This window comes from Herpailurus yagouaroundi, unplaced genomic scaffold (assembly GCF_014898765.1).
Source record: "Herpailurus yagouaroundi ecotype Mexico unplaced genomic scaffold, PumYag 210, whole genome shotgun sequence".
In the NCBI taxonomy this organism is placed as follows: Eukaryota; Metazoa; Chordata; class Mammalia; order Carnivora; family Felidae; genus Herpailurus; species Herpailurus yagouaroundi.
The window spans coordinates 667,200-687,179 of NW_024412441.1; the positions used below are offsets into that span (position 1 = coordinate 667,200).

At 39.4% G+C, this 19,980-nt stretch overlaps 1 protein-coding gene and 1 pseudogene across 4 annotated transcripts in view; one reads left to right on the top strand and one right to left on the bottom strand.

The window, feature by feature from the left end:
- SANBR (SANT and BTB domain regulator of CSR) overlaps positions 1–6,631 on the bottom strand; it is a 64,461-nt gene extending 57,830 nt beyond the window's left edge. For all 4 annotated transcript variants that reach the window (XR_005784177.1, XM_040453640.1, XM_040453641.1 and 1 more), the window contains exons 1-2: positions 6,502–6,631; positions 2,871–3,029 (exon numbers count right to left, since the gene is read on the bottom strand). Coding sequence is in view for 3 of the 4 variants with exons in the window: in XM_040453640.1 (XP_040309574.1) it covers positions 2,871–3,020 (150 nt within the window). In the remaining variant the exon portion in view is untranslated. The remainder of the gene's footprint in view (positions 1–2,870; positions 3,030–6,501) is intronic.
- A 323-nt stretch (positions 6,632–6,954) lies between these two features.
- On the top strand, positions 6,955–12,596 carry LOC121016223 (ferritin light chain-like; annotated as a pseudogene).
- Positions 12,597–19,980: the final 7,384 nt, after the last annotated feature.

The following is a 19,980-nucleotide window of genomic DNA, read 5'->3' on the forward strand; positions in this document are numbered from 1 at the left end:
GAAGATATTCACAATAAAAAGTTAGAACAGTAGTTGACTTCACAGGTTTGTCCCATTTTAAAAGTTAACATGTTTCAAAACTTAACCAGAAGGTTTGAAAAGTATAAATTAGGGAATGGTACTATGCACTAAAAAATAAATTCCTGGGTGCCTGGTGGCTCAGTTGATTGTCTGACTTCAGGTCAGGTCATGATCTCACAGTGCATGAGTTCAAGCCCCGCATCGGGCTCTCTGTTGTCAGCACAGAGCCCACTTCAGATCCTCTGTCCCCCTCTCCCTCTGCCCTTCCTCCACTGATTCTCTCTCTCAATCTCTCTTAGAATAAAGAAACGTAAAAAATAAATAAACTCCCTTATCATTTCACAAAGACCTATAACATAACTGAGGGCAAGTAATTTCTTGTGGGTACTGGTTTTCTCAGCTGCAAAAGAAGATGGTGGAACTTGGTTCATTCACTGATTCCACAAGTATTTACTGAGTGTATATGACAGAGCAGGGCAATGGTGAATACGCTTAAAATTTATTGGGGAAAATCACTAATGTCATTTCTACTTTTAGAAAACTCTGAGATGATTCACCTACTTTAGGATTCCTATTAACAGCAGAAATTCCGAGGTCAATGTTCTCAAACTAGGGTTCATGGATAAATTACTAGAAATCAAAGAGTTCTCTATAAGAATGTTAAAATTAGATTTTAAGTTTTGATTCTCAGCATAAAATAAAATCATCTAAATCATCAGGATAACAGAGTATTTCAGTGCCTATTTGCTTTTCTGTTTATAATTAAGTTGTACTAAGAAATACTTCAATTGTCTAAGGTAAATTTTTTTTAAGTTTATTTATTTATTTTGAGAGAGACAGAGAGAGAGTGTGAGTGGGGGAGGGGCAGCAGGAGAGGGAGAGAGAGAGAATCCCTGGCAGGCTCTGCAGTATCAGTGCAGAGCCCGATGTGGGGCTTGTACTCACGAACCATGAGAATCATCAAGTCAGATGCTTAACCAACTGAGCCACCCAGGCACCCCAACTAAGGTTAATTTTTAAAAGGATAAGATAGGGAAGGGACTTGATAGAGGAGGGAGGCAGTGGTGTCAGGGGAAGGCTAGTAATGTCATGGTGCAATGTAAGTCTTCATAGGAGGTTAAAGAGAGAAAAGTGGAGGAAGGATGAAGTCTTTGAAAGGTACAAGGCAATATAAGCTAAATGCAAAATATTTTGTGCCATGACAGATCACACAATATTTGCCTTGTAATCAGCAATTCAATTTCAGCAAAACACTATTACTTTACCACATTAGGTAACCATTATTATTTTTATTTTTTTAATTTTTTTAAAGGTTTCTTTACTTATTTTGAGAGAGAGAGAGAGAGAGAGAGAGAGAGAGACCACAAGCGTGAGAGGGGAAGGGGCAGAGGGAGGAGAATCCCAAGAAGGCTCAGCGCTGGATACAGGGCTTGAACCCACATACTGTGAGATCATGACCTGAGCTGAAGTCGGGAGTCTACAAACTGAGCCACCCAGGGGACCCCATTTTTTTTTATTTTTAGAGACAAAGAGCATGAGCAGGGGAGAGGGGCAGAGGGAGAGAGAGAAAATACCAAGCACGCTCCATGCTCAGGGTGGAGCCTGATGAGGGGTTGGATCCACAACCCTGGAATCACGACCTGAGCCAAAATCAAGCTGGATGCTCAACCAGCTGGGCCACCAAGGCACCCCTAGCTAACCATTTTAGTTTGAATTGTGTTGTTTTTAGTTCTCACTTGTGTCTATAATATGCAAATTTGGTTTATGGGTGTATAGGTGTGTTTACAACTCCCCTGCTCATGCTCTCTCAGAATAAAGAAAATAAACATTAAAAAAATACTTTAAGTCAACATTGGGAGTTCTCAAGGTTTTCCTTTAAAAAGATCTGTCCATCACTCAAATTTGAGAAGCATAGCATTAGGGATTTAATAACATATGACTTGATTTACAAAAATTTTATCTACCCATAATTTTCCTGTAACAGTTTTGTTACTTAAATTTATGTATTAGTGAACTTTCAGTTGTTACATAAACAATTGGTTGAATTTAAACATACCAGGTGGGTTAATGTACCAGGTGTTTGGGTAATGTACATAAATAATAATTTATGCAGTTTGTATCTAGTCAAATCATATCATATGCACATTCAGTATTCACACATATGTAAATTTCAAATGTAAAATTCAAATGTTTTTCTCTTAGTAGCCATTTCTTTCTTTTTTTAAATTTTTGTTTGTTTTTTTAATTTACACCCAAGTTAGCATATAGTACAACAATGATTTCAGGAGTAGCGTTTCTTCTTTTTTTAAGTTTACGTATTTATTTATGTATGTATTTATTTATTTAAAGGCTTTAATGTTTATTTATTTTGAGAGACAGAGCTTGTGCATGAGTGGGGGAGGAGCAGAGAGAGGAAAACACAGAATCAGAAGCAGGCTCCAGGCTCCGAGCTGTCTGCACAGAGCCTGACGCGGAGCTCGAACTAACGAACTGTGAGATCATGACCCAAGCTGAAGTCAGACACTTAACCGACTGAGCCATCCAGGCACCCCGAGTTTATTTATTTTTGAGAGTGAGAGAGAGTGAGCGAGCAAGCTGATGTGTGAGCAGGGGAGGGGCAGAAAGAGGGGGACAGAGGATATGAAGCAAGCTCTGCACTGTCAGTGCTGTGGAGCCCCATGAACCAGGCTCCAACTCACAAACCAGGCTCAAACTCACCAACCGTGAGATCATGACCTGAGCCAAAATCAAGAGTCAGATGCTTAACTGACTGTGCCCCACTAGCTGTTTCTTTAAATTGGTCACTTTTTCTGATTTTTCCAGGAGCTATCTAGAGGATGGTTATTTACCTCTTTGGGTGTTAACCCAGGTACAAGCCTTGCCACAGTTTCCCAGTTGATGGTCTGATGGATTCCAATTAATGGATACAGGATCATGTCCAACACCATTTGGTTGTTATTGTTCAAGAAATTGTTGTTCTCTGAATATCCACGACTCATCTTTTGGAACTAGAAATAAAGACAAATAGATTTATTTACATATGAAATCCAAGTGTTTTTAGGACATTATAAATCAGTTACAATTTATTCCTAAGAATTATATGCTACCTATAAAGGAAGAATAAAAGTGACCTAAAATACACATGGAATATACGGCTCAAATCTCTTCAAATATTATAGCATTTCAATATTATGGATTGGTGGATGGACAGATGGATAGATTATGTGATTAAAAAAGTATAATAAAATATTAATGGTAGTAGAAGTGGTGGGTGTACAGGTGTTCACTATAACATTCTTTTGACTTTGCTATATGTTTAAAATTTTTCATAATAAAACACTGGGGGAGAAAGTTGAATACAATATATCTTCCTTAAAAAAAATCCATAAGTGTGCCTTATTTGTACATTGATTGGCAATTCACAGATGGTGGAGTTTAACTGTAAAAAAAAAAAAACAAATAAAACACAAACACACAAACAAAAAAATAAAGCTCATTAAAAGAATTATAATTTCATTCTAGTCCTAAGCAATATTTCCTTTATTCTTTTGTGAGTGAATGTCCATCCTACAAACAATGAAGACTGAGTATATTTAAATTTTACTAATGTAATCAAATGAAATTTAAAAACAAGTTAATCTGACACGATAGGATAAGCATAATCATTGTTATTATGCTATGTGATTATTAGCTATAAATTGTGGGAAGATTATAGCAACAATTGTAACTAGTATTATTTCTAGAAATTTGAGTTTTTGGAGTGTTCTTTTCTTCAGGAAAAACATGACAATTGGCCTGATAAGGCTTAATCCTTACACACATCCAAACACACCCTGCCACTCAAATACAAAAAGCACCTACACGCACGTACGCAGTCACTCCTGCCCCGTGGAGGCTTCCCTTGCTTCTTCACCTGGCTCCCCACCCATCTGTCCTCCCATCGCATCCTCTAATTCAGTCCAGGAGCCCTTGAGTGACATGTCCAGTGACCAAGGGAGTCCAAGATCTTCAAGCAATAGAATCACCAAGAAAAAGGGCTCTAGAAAGCTTCCCAAATAAATGTAGTTCAATAAACATTTAGTGAGATTCAACTATGTGCCAAGCATTGTGGATACAAAAATAAATATGGCATGGTCCCTATCCTCAAGGAATTTATGGTCTGGTGAGGGATATTAGCAGACAAACAGGTAATTTTAATATCATTTGCTGAGAACCAAAGCACAGGGGAGCCATGGAGGAGCAGAGGAAGAACACACATATTAATTGTTATTTATTGAGTACAACTGGCCCTTGAACAGTACAGGTTTGAGTGTACTGATCCACTTACACTCAGACTTCCTTCAGTACAATACTGGAATATAAATGTATTTGCTCTTCCTTACGATTTTCTTTTTTTAAATATTTATTTTTGCAACAGAGAGAGACAGAGCGTGAGCACAGAGAGAGAGGGAGACACAGAATCAAGAGCAGGCTCCAGGCTCCAAGCTATCAGCACAGAGCCTGACGCAGGGCCTGAACTCACAAACTGCAAGATCATGACCTGAGCTGAAGTCACTTAACCAACTGAGCCACCCAAACGTCCCAGCTGACCTTATGATTTTCTTAATAACATTTTCTTCTCTTTAGTTTTCTTTATTGTGAGAATACAGTATATTATATACAAAATACGTGTTAATAGACTATGTTATCAGTAAGGTTTGTGGTCAACAGTATGCTATTAGTGCTTAAGTTGTGAGGGAGTTGAAAGTTAACATGAGTATTTTCGACTGAAGGTGGTCAACACTCCAACCCCTGCATTTTCAAGGGCTAACTGCAGTTTAATAATTGTAAAACACTTCTTTGAGCCCAGGTGAACATAGATTTTACAAAGCTTTATTGTTCTCCGCTTGTATGCCTAGCACATCGTCACTTTTCATACCACACAATTTGAAATGTATGTTAGAACATAGAGTATTTCATTATAATTTGTTTGGACCTCAGTAGAAAACAGTCTAATCCACAATTCAGGGCAAGGATTTGGGTGCTTTTTTTTTTCCTTCACTTTCAAAAATATTCATTTGAAAGTTCTAAAATATTTGTTGTGGCCTGCAAAGTGCTGGCACTTGTTAGCTAATTAAAAATACTGTCCATATCAAATACTTAAAATTTTTTGTATATATTTCACATGTAATATTCATTTATAATATACACGATATTCTCATAAATTCTCTTGGAATAGCTGTCATAGTGCACTACATTCTGGAAAGAAAAGTACAGACTTATCAAAAACTGGCAATAAGAAAAAACTTGAAGTTCAAATTACACTACTACTAAATCTAGTCCCATTCATGATAAATTATTTTTTTTTAATTTTTTTAACGTTTATTTATTTTTGAGACAGCGAGAGACAGAGCATGAACAGGGGAGGGTCAGAGAGAGGGAGACACAAAATATGAAGCAGGCTCCAGGCTCTGAGCTGTCAGCACAGAGCCCGACGCGGGGCTAGAATTCACGGACCGCAAGATCATGACCTGAGCCGAAGTCGGCCGCCTAACCGACTGAGCCACCCAGGCGCCCCAATAAATTATTTTTTTAATGTTAATTAATGCTTAAGGTCAAACGTGTTATTTACCAGAAATAAACATTCTATTTAATGCACTACACTTTTTAAGAACTCTTCGTGTCCTACTCCCACCACCCCATTCCCACAATCTTGGTTTATTTAAATGTTTTAATAAAACTAATCTAATTAATTAAGACCAAATGGAAGTCCACCACTGGCATCTGATTTTTTTTTTTTTCCGAATAGAAAAAGGCTTTTGTAGACAAAGCCTTTTTCCTTAGGTAGAGGAAAGACGCTAAACGAAGGGGCCGGTAGGGTAGGTAGGTCAAAGGCCTTTGACGTAACTGAGATCGGGAGAGAACAGAGTCATCCTGCTCCAGGGGAGAAGCCTTGTGTCCACGCTTCCTGACCACAAACGAGAACCGAGGCAGTTGGCTTTCACCGTGAACGAAAAAATCACATCTGCAACCCAGGATAAATAGATCAAAGCCGTGCAAACCTTGGGCGCAGACCTCACTGCGAGGAGCGTCCTCAGAGTTCCCCAGCCTTTGGTGTCCCCGCCTTTCCCGTAGGGGAAACTCCCCGGGCGTGGAGCGGGTTGGGGACTGACAAAGGCGCCGGGCAGGGGGGCAAGGCTGAGGGAAGATGCTGGCAGACACAGGGCGCGGCCCGGCGGACGGACACCGGGGTTCCCTCTGCTGGTGGTGCAGCAGGGACAGGCAGCAGGGACCTAGGGCTGGGAAGGCCGGCGGGCTGCAGGCTGGGCGTGGGGACGGACGTTCGGGGGCGCTTGGGCGAACGGGACCCCGGCCCCGCCGGGCGGAGGAGGAGGCCGCGGCGTGAAGCCGCTGACTGCCAACGGTACCGCCCCTTGCCGCACTTCCCGCCCCCCCTCCCCACCCCCGCGGGCACCCCAGGCCCCTCGACGTCTCGCTCACCTGCTCGGGGCCGTGGTGGCCCTCACTACGCCTTTGTCACCTGCAGCGGCCGGCACAGACTGTCCTCGCGCCATTAAGCTCCAGCTACCCGGCCCGCAAGCATGGCCACGGTACTCACACGCATCGCTCCTCCTGCTCGCAGGGTACCGCCGGCCCCCACGCCGTCCAACCAATCACAGGCCAGCGCTACAGCGGCGGAACCAATGAACAACTAGCTCCTGCAGGGCTGGGACGGGTGGCCAGAGAAGCGGCTGCAGCTAGCGGCCGCAGCCCAGTGCCTTTGCCTTTCCCTTCCCCCTCTCGCTTTCACTCCTGGGCTTGTCGCAGTGCAGCGTCTTCACCCCCTAGCGTCTTGTTTCTTAGCAACCAGATCCTCCCGACCGGATCTTAAGTGACCAACTCTTGACTCTAGAGGAAATAGGAACAAGGGAGATAAAAGAACTCGGATCAACCATGGATGAAATAGTTGGCGGTATAGGTCACTTTGGTATAGGTGCTTAGGTTAGGTAGAATGGTAAAGTTGTATCATTTAGAAGGACACAAGAAGTATCTTGGGTGAAGGGTTGTCATTATTATCAGGAGGAATCTCTTGAAAAACGTAAATAGCTCTGGGTTAGAAATTCAGTGTTCATTCACATTGATAGGTTCCACATGTGTTACTGTGGTAACTACTATTACTGGGAAACAAGTAAGATATAAAAGTCTCAGTCTTGTAGGGTAAATACTACTATGTGTCAATTACTTTTTTTAATTTTATTTTTTAAATTTCAATCCAAATTAGCATATAGTGCAACAATGATTTCAGGAGCAGATTCCTGAATGCCCCTTACCCATTTAGCCCACCCCCCCTCCCATAACCCCTCCAGTAACCCTGTTTGTTCTCCATATTTAAGAGTCTCTTAATGTTTTGTCCCCCTCCCTGTTTTTTATTATTTTTGCTTCCCTTCCCTTATGTTCATCTGTTCTGTGTCTTAAAGTCCTCATATGAGTGAAGTCATATGATATTTGTCTTTCTCTGACTAATTTCGCTTAGCATAATACCCTCTAGTTCCATCCACGTAGTTACAAATGACAAGATTTCATTCTTTTTGCTTGCTGAGTAATACTCCATTGTATATATATACCACCTCTTCTTTATCCATTCATCCATTGATGGACAGTTGGGGTCTTTCCATACCCTGGCTATTGTTGATACTGCTGCTATGAACATCGGGGTGCATGTGTCCCTGTAAAACAGCATTTCTGTATCCCTTGGATAAATATCTGGTAGTGCAATTGCTGGGTTGTGGGATAGTTCTATTTTTAATTTTTGAGGAACCTCCATACTGTTTTCCAGAGTGGCTGCATCAGCTTGCATTCCCACCAGCAATGCAAAAGAGATCCTCTTTCTCCTCATCCTCGCCAACATCTGTTGTTGCCTGAGCTGTTCCTGTTAGCCATTCTGACAGGTGGGAGGTGGTATCTCATTGTGGTTTTGATTGGTATTTCCCTGATGATGAGTGATGTTGAACATTTTTCATGTTTGGTTGGCTACCTGGATGTCTTCTTTGGAGAAGTGTCTATTCACGTCTTTTGCCCATTTCTTCACTGAATTATTTGTTTTTTTGGTGTTGAGTTTGATAAGTTCCTTATAGATTTTGGATACTAACCCTTTATCTGGTATGTCATTTGCAAATATCTTCTCCCATTCTGTCGGATGCCTTTTAGTTTTGTTGATTGTTTCCTTCGTTGTGCAGAAGCTTTTTATTTTGATGAGGTCCCAATAGTTCATGTTTCCTTTTGTTTCCCTTGCCTCTGAAGACGTGTTGAGTAAGAAGTTGTTGCGGCCAAGATCAAAGAGGTTTTTGCCTGCTTTCTCCTTGAGGATTTTGATGGCTTCCTGTCTTACATTTATGTCTTTCATCCATTTTGAGTTTATTTTTTGTGTATGGTGTAAGAAAGTGGTCCAGGTTCATTCTTCTGCATGTCGCTGTCCAGTTTTCCCAGCACCACTTGCTGAAGAGACTGTCTTTATTCCATTGGATATTCTTTCCTGCTTTGTCAAAGATTAGTTGGCCATATGTTTGTGGGTCCATTTCTGGGTTCTCTATTCTGTTCCATTGATCTGGGTGTCTGTTTTTGTGCCATCAATTACTTTTTTTAAAATTTATTTTGAGAGAGAGAGAGAGAGAGAGAGAGAGAATCCCAAGCAGGCTCTGCATTGTCAGGGAAGAGCCCATTATGGGGCTAGAACTCATGAACCAAATGGTGAGATCACAACCTGAGAGGAAATCAAGAGAGGAAATCAAGAGTCGGATGCTTAATGGTCTGAGCCACCCAGGTGCCCCCCCATGTCAATTACTTTTTTAATTTTTATTTTTTATAAATATGTTTTAATGTTTGGGGGGGCAGGAGGGCAGAAAGGGAGACAGAGGATCTAAAGCTGGCTCTGTGCTGACAGCAGAGAGCCCAATGTGGGGCTTGAACCCACTAACTGTGAGATCATGACCTGAGCCCAAGCCAGAGGCCTAACCAACGAAGCCACTCAGGTGCTTCCATGTCAATTACTTTTAATTTTCACTCGCAATGTGTCTAGTCTGAGGACTAAAACTAAATGTTAGAAAGGACAGAAAAAATAAAGCTCTATTCAAATGGGTAAATTACTATAATGAGATCTGATGATTGAGTGGCTGTCAGTTTTTTCTAATTGTATCAACTCTGACTTTTTGCTATTTTTACTATCAAATCTTTTACTATATTTATTCCACAGAGACACGGAAGTTAGGCAAGCTCTGTATTTAATTAGGTAAATACTTTTTTTAATGTTTATTTTTGAGAGAGAGAGAGAGAGAGAGACAGCGCGTCTGAGCGGGGAAGAGGCAGAGAGAGAGGGAGACACGGAATCCAAATCCGAAGCAGGCTCCAGTCTCTGAGTAGCCAGCACAGATCCTGACACGGGGCTCAAACTCAGGAACTGTGAGATCATGACCTGATCCGAAGTGGGACGCTTAACCGACTGAGCCACCCAGGTGCACCTAGTTAGGTAAATTCTTAAAGAGAAGCTGTTTGCTTCTCTTACTTGCCCTTGACTTTCTTTCTCCTAGTCCTGAACTCAGTTGTGATGGTGGTGAGCCAGTTTAAACCATGAGGATTAGAAAACCATGAGAGGGGCGCCTGGGTGGCTCAGTCAGTTGTGTCTGACTCTTGATTTCAGCTCAGGTCATGATCTCATGGTTTGTGGGTTTAGGCCCGCATCAGGCTCAGCACTGAGTGTGGAGCTTGCTTGGGATTTTCTCTCTCCCTCCCTGTCTCTCTGCCCCTCATGCAAGCGTGCTCTCTCTCTCTCAAAATAAATAAACTTTAAAAAGTAAATGTTACTTTAAAAATAAAAAAAGGACTCGAGATTTTTTAGAGCAGTAACATAGAAGGCACCTTGGCCTTGAATTTAATTACCTTGTGAAGAGAAGCTGCCTAACAGGCCCTAGACTGTTATATGAGAAAAAGTATTTATCTTTCTTTAGCTACTGTTGTTTTTTTGGTCTGTTACAGAAGCTTAGAGTAGTCCCTAAAAGGGAAAACTTGGTCCCTGAAAGGGGTGTGCTATAATTACAAAGATCTAAGCTATGTATGGCATTGGCAGGTAGAAGCATATTGCAGGCTGGAAGGCTGGTGACTCCGAGTGTATTGGGAAGTGTCACTTGTGTTAACTTGAAAGGTAGATTATCAAGCCTACAGCTCTGAGGAAAGGAGTTTAGAAAAGGTCAAAATCTAAGTTTATATTGGCTGACAATCTTTGCTTTTAGTAAGGTTCGATAAAAAGGAATGAAGTCAGTTAAGAATCAACCAGTTTGCAAGCGGAGATAGAATAGAGCTCTATTCCTGGACCCCATTCACAACATTTGCTCTTGCTGTAGATCCACATACTACTATACCATCTCTAAATGATCAATTCAGGAACTTAATGTTTGAAGCTTTCCTCATCACTCTCTAGTCTTTTCGAGAACAATATCCCTTTACAGAATGACAGAGCAAGAAAGAATCCTTGATAGATGGGCTTCTTCAATCTTTTTATTCCAAGGTTAGAGAAAGTTCAAGTGACTTGCCCAAGGTCAACTCATTCGGTTCAATGACCTTTGCCCAAGGAAGAATCTTTGGCATTGTTCCTTTCTAAGGCCTTTTATGCAGAACGGGTAATTGTATCTAAAACTTTCATCTACTTCCCCTTCCTCACCAAGTCTAACACTTTTATGTTCAGAAGCTCATCCCTCTATCAGTTTTAGTACAGACTAAGTTGCTTTAACAAAGACACCCTAAATACAGTGGCTTAAACACAATAAAAGTTTATTTCTCTCTCAAATTACAGTACAGGTGGGTGCTCCAGAACTGGTGTGGCTGCTTTGCCAATCTTGACACAAAACTTCCATCTCTGAGTCTGAAATGGCTGCAGAGAAAATGTGGAATAGTAGTGCAAAGCAGTTAAATTCTCCATGGGGGGTGAGGAGGAGACAACCTCTAAAATTGTAAGAAATACAGGATGAGCACATTATTTAGAAATAAGGTAAAAACAGAGTAGCAGAAAAGCTAAATGTGTTTGCTTCTGGGAACCTGGAGTGAGGTAGGGGACTACTTTATTTCCTTTTTTTTTTTAAATCACAATTTGATTTTCTAAAACCATGCGATTTTACTAGTTTCATAGTTAAAAATATAAGTGAATGGATAAAACATATATATGAAGGGAAAATAGTAACTTCCAACAAGTTATTTCTTCAACTAGGCAAATATTAAATATGAAAAATTAACCATAACAATCTGGAATAAAACTTCAAGGGATACTGACATTGGTGAAGGAATAGGGGCAGGGGACCAGTAGGGAGAAGTGTCTGGAGGAGAAAGCAGGGAGGATGATAGTGTGCCAACATTCTTGTGTGGTTGTAAGACTTCAATATTGATAACTTTAAACACTGGTAGAGAAACAAACATAATTAGGGGTTAAAAAGTAACCACAACAAGAATAAAAATAGAAATGTATAGGTTTCAAACCTGAAGAGACAACGCATCTGGCGGTTTCCAAGGATCTGTCTCTTGCTTCAACAGTGGCTGGATGGAATGGATGCAGGGACGCCCCTTCTACCAGCCTCCCGACCACCCTCCAACCCTTTTTCCAGTCACAACCTTTGGAGCCATCTTCTCAGCCATCCTTTGCCTCTGGGACTGGCCAACACCCTATTTTGAGCTTAGCTCTTTATTACTCATTAACTGTGAGCTCCCCGGATTCCTCAGAATTATTTCACCAAGGTGGAGGGGGCTGTCAACCTCCTGGTCAACATGCATCTGCAGGCCTCCTACACCTACCTCTCTGGTCTTCTATTTCAACTGTGACAGTGGGGCTCTGGAGGGCGTGGGCCACTTCCGAGTGTTGACTGAGAAGTGCGAGGGTGCGGAGTGTCCCCAGAAGATGCAAAGTCAACGAGGCAGCTGTACCCTCTTCCAGGACCAGGACCAGGTAGAAGCTGTTCCAGGAAGAGTGTAATGAAACCCTGGACACCAAGGAAGCCGCCCCGGTTCTGGAGAAGAACTTGAACCAGGCCCTTTTGGCTTTGCATGCCCTCGGTTCTGTGCACGCAGACCCCCATCTCTGTGACTTCCTGGAGGACCAAGTTGAGAAGGGGATCAAGAAGATGGGCAACCACCTGACTCACCCCTGCAGGCGGGATGGCCCCCAGGCTGGGCTGGGTGAGTATCTCTTCTAAAGGCTGGCCCTCAAGCGCGACTAGGAGCCTTTGAAGCCTGGCAGCCTTTAAAGGACCTCTCTGGCCTGCAACCCCCGGACCAGGGCTTGTGCCTGAGCCTCTCCCTGCAGCCACCAGGTAGCTTTTTAACCACCCTGGAGCCCTGTCCCAAGCCATGGACCAACAATAAAGCTTTTTGCAGCAAAAATTAAAAAGAAAAAACAACAAAACAAAAAACCTGAAGAAAAAAATGTGATCTATAAAAAAAGAAATTTTAAGTACAACACTTGTAGTAAGGTAGTGGAAATATGTGAAAAACTGATAAAACCATGAAAAGTTATCAAATGGAGATTTTAAACATAGGCCACTTAGAAAGAGCAAAGAGACAAAAAAAAAAAAAAAGCAAATGTAAAGACAAATTTAAAATCTAAGTTCAGGGGCACCTCGCTGGCTTAGTTGGTGGAGCATGTGACTCTTGATCTCTGGATTATAGGTTCAAGCCCCACCTTGGGTGCAGAGATTACTTAAAAATAAAAAATAAAATAAAAATACAAGTTCAATCTAATGTACTTTTCAGTCTAACATAATTCCCTAATCCACGTTTCCACATGGAAGTATTTCTCAAGAGTAACCCTCTGGTGCTTATTTTTTCCCACCTTCCCTTCCTCTCTTACTGCTTCTCAGGGAAGGAGTGTTAGCTGATTAGTGATTTTATAAGAAAAAATTATACACATGTAGTTTTCCAGCCCCTCTCCACTCTCACTGGATTGCTTACCTACAGTGAAGGTGATTTCTGGTGTTTTTCTGAACATTCTCTAAGTTTGGTAGTTTACTTTGTCTGAGACTGGATGGATAGTTGAATTCAGGTAAATATTAGCAAATCCTATGCATGCCCTCCAAACTAGCTTTAACATAGTTCGCAAACCAGCCCGACCTGCCTGTTCAAGATCTTCAATTAGCTGTTTACTCTCTTATTATTTTTTAGTAAGCTCTATGTCCAATGTGGGGCTTGAACTCAGGATCTTGAGATCAAGAGTTGCATGCTCTACCAACTGAGGCAGTCAGATGCCCCTGGTCTCTTATTCTTAAACATAAGCAAACAACCAAAATTCAGCAGAAACCTGAGGAAAAGATTTGTCATGAAAGACCAAAGATATACAACAGGGGGAAAAAGACCATGTAGGAAAATGGAAACCTCGAAACAGAACCACCAGTTCTCTTATGTGGAATGACTCAAGAGAAACATAATGTTGCTTTCTGTTACAGCTTATTAAAAAAAATTTTTTTTAATGCTTATTTATTTTTGAGAGAGAGAGAGTGCAAGCAAGGATGGGGCACAGAGAGAGGGAGACACAGACTCCAAAGCAGGCTCCAGGCTCTGAGCTGCCAGCCCAGACAGAGCCCGATGTGGGGCTCGAACTCACAAACAGTGAGATCATGACCTGAGCCGAAGTCAGGCATTCAACCAACTGAGCCACCCAGGCACCCCATGTTACAGCTTATTTTTAATGTGAGAGAGCCTGGGTAAGCCTGGCCCAGATTATTAGCTGTATGTGATTAGCTAAACCGCATGGTGATGAAGTCCTTGCCCTTTTCCTTCAAGTCCTGTTCCCTGGATCATTTGAGAACACACAAGTGATCTACTCCTGATTGAAGGATGGCCACAGGGAACTTAAAAGCAGAAAAGCCTAAGCACCCCACTCCCCTGGACTGTGTTACAGGCAGATATTCAGTTCTAGTAGTTGGTACTTTCCAAAATACACTAACTGTGGATAACCCTGGGTTTCCTAAAATTTGCTCAGGACCTTGCCCAATGATTTCTCCAGAAATGGTTCTTGTAAATTCTCAGAGAAACTGAAGCCAGACTATGATCCAGTGCGTCTTTTCAGCTTATCTTCTCCCGGGACACCTTATCAAACAGCAGCAATAGTACCTTCTGTATACAGCTAGATTTCTGCATGCTAGTACTTTTTTTTTTTTTTTAAGTAGGCTTCATGCCCAGCACAGAGCCCAATGTGGGGCTTGAATGCACGACCCTGAGATCAAGACCTGAGCTGAGATCAAGAGTCGGACACTTAACCCACTGAGCAACCCAGGTGCCCTGCTAATACCTCACTTTTATATTAATCATCTTACACACACACACACACACACACACACACACACACACATATATATGTATATGTGTATATGTATATATGTATACATACATATATAAATGTATTTTTTTTGGTAAAACAAATTATTTCATCGAAAAAAAATAGTACCCAGAAGGAATGCAAGAATGGTTTGATATCAGAAAATCAATATTATTCATCAATTACTATTACTAGAGGTGAAAAGTCAAAAGACAATCTAAACAAATTCAGATTTAAAACAGCAATAAAAGGGAACTTCTTTGGATAAAAGACTAGCATAAGTCTCACAGTAAACATCACATTTAATAGAGCAACTTTAGAATCTGAGGTAGAAAAAAATAAAAATGCCTGCTACCACAGCCACTGTCAAAAACAGATGGGCAATAAAGAGAATGCTAAGCACAAAGACTAAAAAGGAAGAGATAAGACTGTCATCATTTCATTTACATAGACAATCCAAGAGAATCAATATTAGAACTAATAAGCATTCTTCAAAGCTGCAAATACAAGATCAACATACCCAGTTCAGTACATTTCTCTGTACCAGAAATAATAGGACACCATTGTCAATGGCAACATAATTTATAAAATCCCTAGGAACAGCCAAAACAACAAACAAAAACCCAACAAGCACACATACACATAATGTCCTGAATAAATGGGGAAATTATGTTCATGAATGGGATGATTTAACCGTATGCCAATTTTTTCTAAATTAACCTCTATATTCAATGTAATTCCAACCAAAATCTCAGCAGCTTTTTTAAAAAAGGGAACTTGATAAACTGATACTATAACTTAAGCTGAATAAAAACTCACAAATGGCTAATGTAATTTTCACAAAGTAGGGCAAAATAGATTCACCTATCATATATTAGGACATATTACTAAGTAACGTTAAGTAAGACAGTGTTGTACTGGGAAAGAAAGGAACTGATATATATCAATAGAAGATAGCCTCAAAGTTTCATGTTTATAGGAACTTGGTATGTAATGAAATGGAGGAAAATGTGGATTATTTGGTAATGGTTAGAAAAATGGACTACCATCCTACCCTGCATGCCCAGCAGACATTCACAAGACCCAAAAGGATATAGCTCAGCACAAAGGTCACTTAGCTTGGCAGGATATACCATAGTAAATAGATCATGTAGAGAAGGGCATTCTCCTTAGGTAAGCCTCATGTGCCACAGGAACCACTATCTTGTAAAAATCCCTGATGGTAGGTTCCAAGTCTCTGCAATGAGCAACAAGCTCAGTTACAGTCTTCCCTTTCTCTGAGAATTCTCAAAGCCTGTGTTGTTTTTTTTTGTTTTTGGTACAACACAAAAATCTTGCTGGGTAAGTAGTTGGCATTCCATATTTATCTTAATAGATTTCCAAGGAAATTGTGCTAAGGAGAAGGTAAAACCAAAATAATTTCCCCATACATAGAGAGAAGGGATTTTGTTAACCCATTCCCTTTTATGACTAGCCGGAGAAAAAGTTGGATTCATACCACATGCTACATCCAAAGATAAATTCCAATTAAACTAAAGGCCTAAATGTAAATGGTGAAACTACAAAGCTGAGAAGAACAAGACCTAAAAAGCACAATTGGGAAAATTGAGGATTTCTATTCCATGAAGGACACCAAACACAAGAATTAACAAATGACAAGACCAAGTTATTTCCAATGTCTGAACCTGACAATAACACGTCTAGACTCTATAAAAAGTCTCTTGTACTATATAATCAGCAAGAAAGATAAAAACTTAATAGGAAAAAAAGGGCAAATTATAAGTACAATATAGTATTTTCCAAAGAACAGAAAACCAAAAAAGTATATGCCTACCCTCATTAGTAATCAGACAATGCAGATTAAGACAAAAACACAGTTTCACATATCAGCTTCACAAAAAATCAAATATATCAAGTGCTGCTGAAGAGGCAGATAAAATGTAATCCTCATGTTTTGCTGGTCCAAGTGTAAAATGGTGCAACCATTGCTGAAAACAATGCAGCATTACTTAACTGAAATTAAATATGCATATACCCCCAACCCGAGGCATTCTACTCTAGGACATATATCCCATACAGATGACAGGGCAGTTTCATAGGAAGACACGTACAAGTTTGTAGAAGGGGAAACAGCTGAGAGCTTAAGTATCTGTGGCTAGAGGAAAAGATCAGCTGTGGTATGTGAATGCAGTATAATAATATGCACCAGTCAGAAGCACGTCATATAAGGTAACATGAGTAGGTCATAAAACTTAATATTTTAAGAAAGTTAGAAGCAAAATAGATTCATACCACATTATCATTTATATAGAACACATAATAGTTTTAAAAAACATAGTTTTTTAAGGAAATATATACAAAATTTGGAAAATGGCTTGGAAGGATAAACATTTAGTAGGGAACAAGGAGTACGGAATAGCAGGTAGGAGAGGAAGAAAATAAAGGTGAAATAAAACAGAACAAAAGTGTAGCCTTTCTAGACCAATGATATTGGTGTCATTAATAAAGAGTATGATCAATGACTGACTCAATTCTGAACACCTGAGATCCTCAGAAACCAAAACACTCATTTTACATGAGCAGAAACATTAAGCCTTAAGTTAAACATTATTTCTTTAAATGTGAAAAACTATTCATGAAGCATAAGTATCCCAAAGGATTCATGCATTTGCTGAGTTTAAAAGAAACAGTTCATTCTTCCAAATAAGATAAGCTCAATAAAAAACTAATACGAAAGAACATGTCAAGGCAATGCTGAAAAAACAAAACTTCTTGTGTTGACTAAATATTCCAATGTGTTTTTCTAAGTTAGGCAGTTCTAGTATTCAGCAAAATAATTTTAAATTGCATTTTAGGCAAAGTTATAAGTACAAGCAAATTTTGATTTTTTTTAAATAATTTTTTTTAAGTTTATTTTTGAGACAGAGAGAGACAGAGCATGAACGGGGGAGGGGCAGAGAGAGAGGGAGACACAGAATCGGAAGCAGGCTCCAGGCTCTGAGCCATCAGCCCAGAGCCTGATGCGGGGCTCGAACTCACGGACCGCGAGATCGTGACCTGAGCTGAAGTCGGACGCTTAACCGACTGAGGCACCCAGGGGCCCCACAAATTTTGATTTTTAATTAAGTATATGTGATTCTGAAATTCTAGATGGATATAAATCCTTTGTGACATTTTTACAGAATGTAAAAAGTTTCAATATACACAGAAAAATTTACAAAAGATACACTTGCTGTAACATTGTACTTTTAATTTTGCTTTACATTTTTTAAAATGTTTATTTATTTTTGAGAGCGAGAGATAGAGTGTGAGCGGGGTAGGGGCAGAGAGAGAGAGAGAGAGAGAGAGAGAGAGAGAGAGAGAGAGAGAGAATATCCAAAGCAGGCTCCAGACTTTTAGTCAGCACAGAGCCCAACGTGGGACTCAAACCCACAAACTGGGAGATCATGACCTGAGCCAAAATTGGATGCTTAACTGACTGAGCCACCGAGGCGCCCCTGCTTTACATTTTTTAAGGAGTACTCTCACGTGAGACAGATGTAGCAGCTATGCTCCATGTTATTAGTGAGGAAACTGAAAAATACTGTGAGCTAAATCTTGCAGAAAGTTCATAGTGGTAACCAGACTAGCAAATAGATCTCCCAAAACCTAGATTTGTGGTCTTGTATTTATAACCTTTTAGGTTTTTATTTTTATATAAATGTAAATCTGATATTTTTCTTTACATCACAAGGAAATAGAACAAATTGGTTTGCAGTAGTTAATATATACAATGATATGAAGAAAAATAGAGACTTTTTATATTAATTTCAACCTGCAAAGAGCTAACAGTTTATCTTCAAAAAATGTCAACCAAGTTTAATATACTTTTATTTGTCCAGTAAAAGTAACTTCACAATCTATTCAAAATGAAATTTTAACTGAAGAACAATTTCTGTTCTTTTTTCCATCAAAGAAAGCAGAAGATAAAAGACAGCTATATTCAAGTAAACATATAATTATGACATAAAGATAGACTGAATCAAGTACCTACATAAAATGTTAAAACATGAAAATTTATAGTCCTCTTACCTTTTCCTTTCTAAACTGATAAAATACAAGCAGAAAATTTTTTTAAATGAAATCTGTTTTCTTACTGTAACTTGTGATTTATTGTTCTGTTTAATTGAAAATGTTTTGGTTTCAGTTAGTAATTTCTGTAAAGTAGTACTCCTTAAGTAAGTTTCTAAAAACAATAATAGATCTGTGAACATTACATTTAATCTCAACTAAAAAATTACACTAAAACTATCATGATAAAAAAGGCTACAAAATTTCTCTGCTTATTTTCCTAAATTCCTTTTACAAAATTCTAATCGAAAAGGAATTTTCAGAAACAAATAGTTACCAGATAACATATATTGCAATTTAGCATACTTAACCAAAAAACAAATACCCTAAGAAAAGTGAAATTGTAAATATCTTTTCCCATTCCGTTGGTTGCCTTTTAGTTTTGTTGGTTGTTTCCTTTGCTGTGCAGAAGCTTTTTATCTTCATAAGGTCCCAGTAATTCACTTTTGCTTTTAATTCCCTTGCCTTTGGGGATGTGTCGAGTAAGAGATTGCTACGGCTGAGGTCAGAGAGGTCTTTTCCTGCTTTCTCCTCTAAGGTTTTGATGGTTTCCTGTCTCACATTCAGGTCCTTTATCCATTTTGAGTTTATTTTTGTGAATGGTGTGAGAAAGTGGTCTAGTTTCAACCTTCTGCATGTTGCTGGAAACCAATTTGACAATAAATTTCATATATAAATAAAAAAAAAGATTTATAAAACAGAAAAAAAAAAGTGAAATTGTTTTTGTCATTCATTCTGTGCTATACTCTTCTCCCTAGGCACCTTTAATAGTCACAAATTCTATCCTTAATGCCTCAGCATTTCACCCCTACTTGACTTGACTTCTAGCAATCAATTTAGATGTTTCTTTAAAAAAATTTTTTTTAAATGTTTATTTTTGAGAGAGACAGAGAGAGCAGGGGTGGGGGGCAGAGAGAGAGGGGGATGGAGGATCTGAAGCAGGCTCTGCGCTGACAGCACAGAGACTGATGCAGGGCTTGAACTCATGAACTGTAAGATCATGACCTGAGCCAAAGCTGGACGCTTAACACACTGAGCAACCCAAGCACCCCCAATTTACATGTTTGAACACCAAATTTAATAATTTGCTTTATCAAAAATTGTTTCAAGGACAAAATCTCCATAAATTACTCTAACAAAACCAGAACCTCTAATTGTAGAACACAAATGGAAAATAATATGCAAGGAACTTTATCTCAACTTGAAGACTAAGTATCTCGGTGTTCGAAAAATAGGCTTAAGATAAATAAATTTTACTATCTTATTATTTTTTTCTGCACAGGGTCAATATTTGTATTTTAAATTATATGTTTAAATTATATGTTACTTATTATATTGTCATTTCAAAGGAGAGGCTCCCAAAAAGACTTTAGTAAAGTTCCATGCTATATATTTGTATATACGTATATATCTGGATCTTCTATGTTTTAGTGTGAACTGTTCTAGAATTATTTACAACATAAAGTCTGTAAGAAGATGAAAATACTAAATCAAAATCTTTATCAAATAGTCCCAGGCTTTCA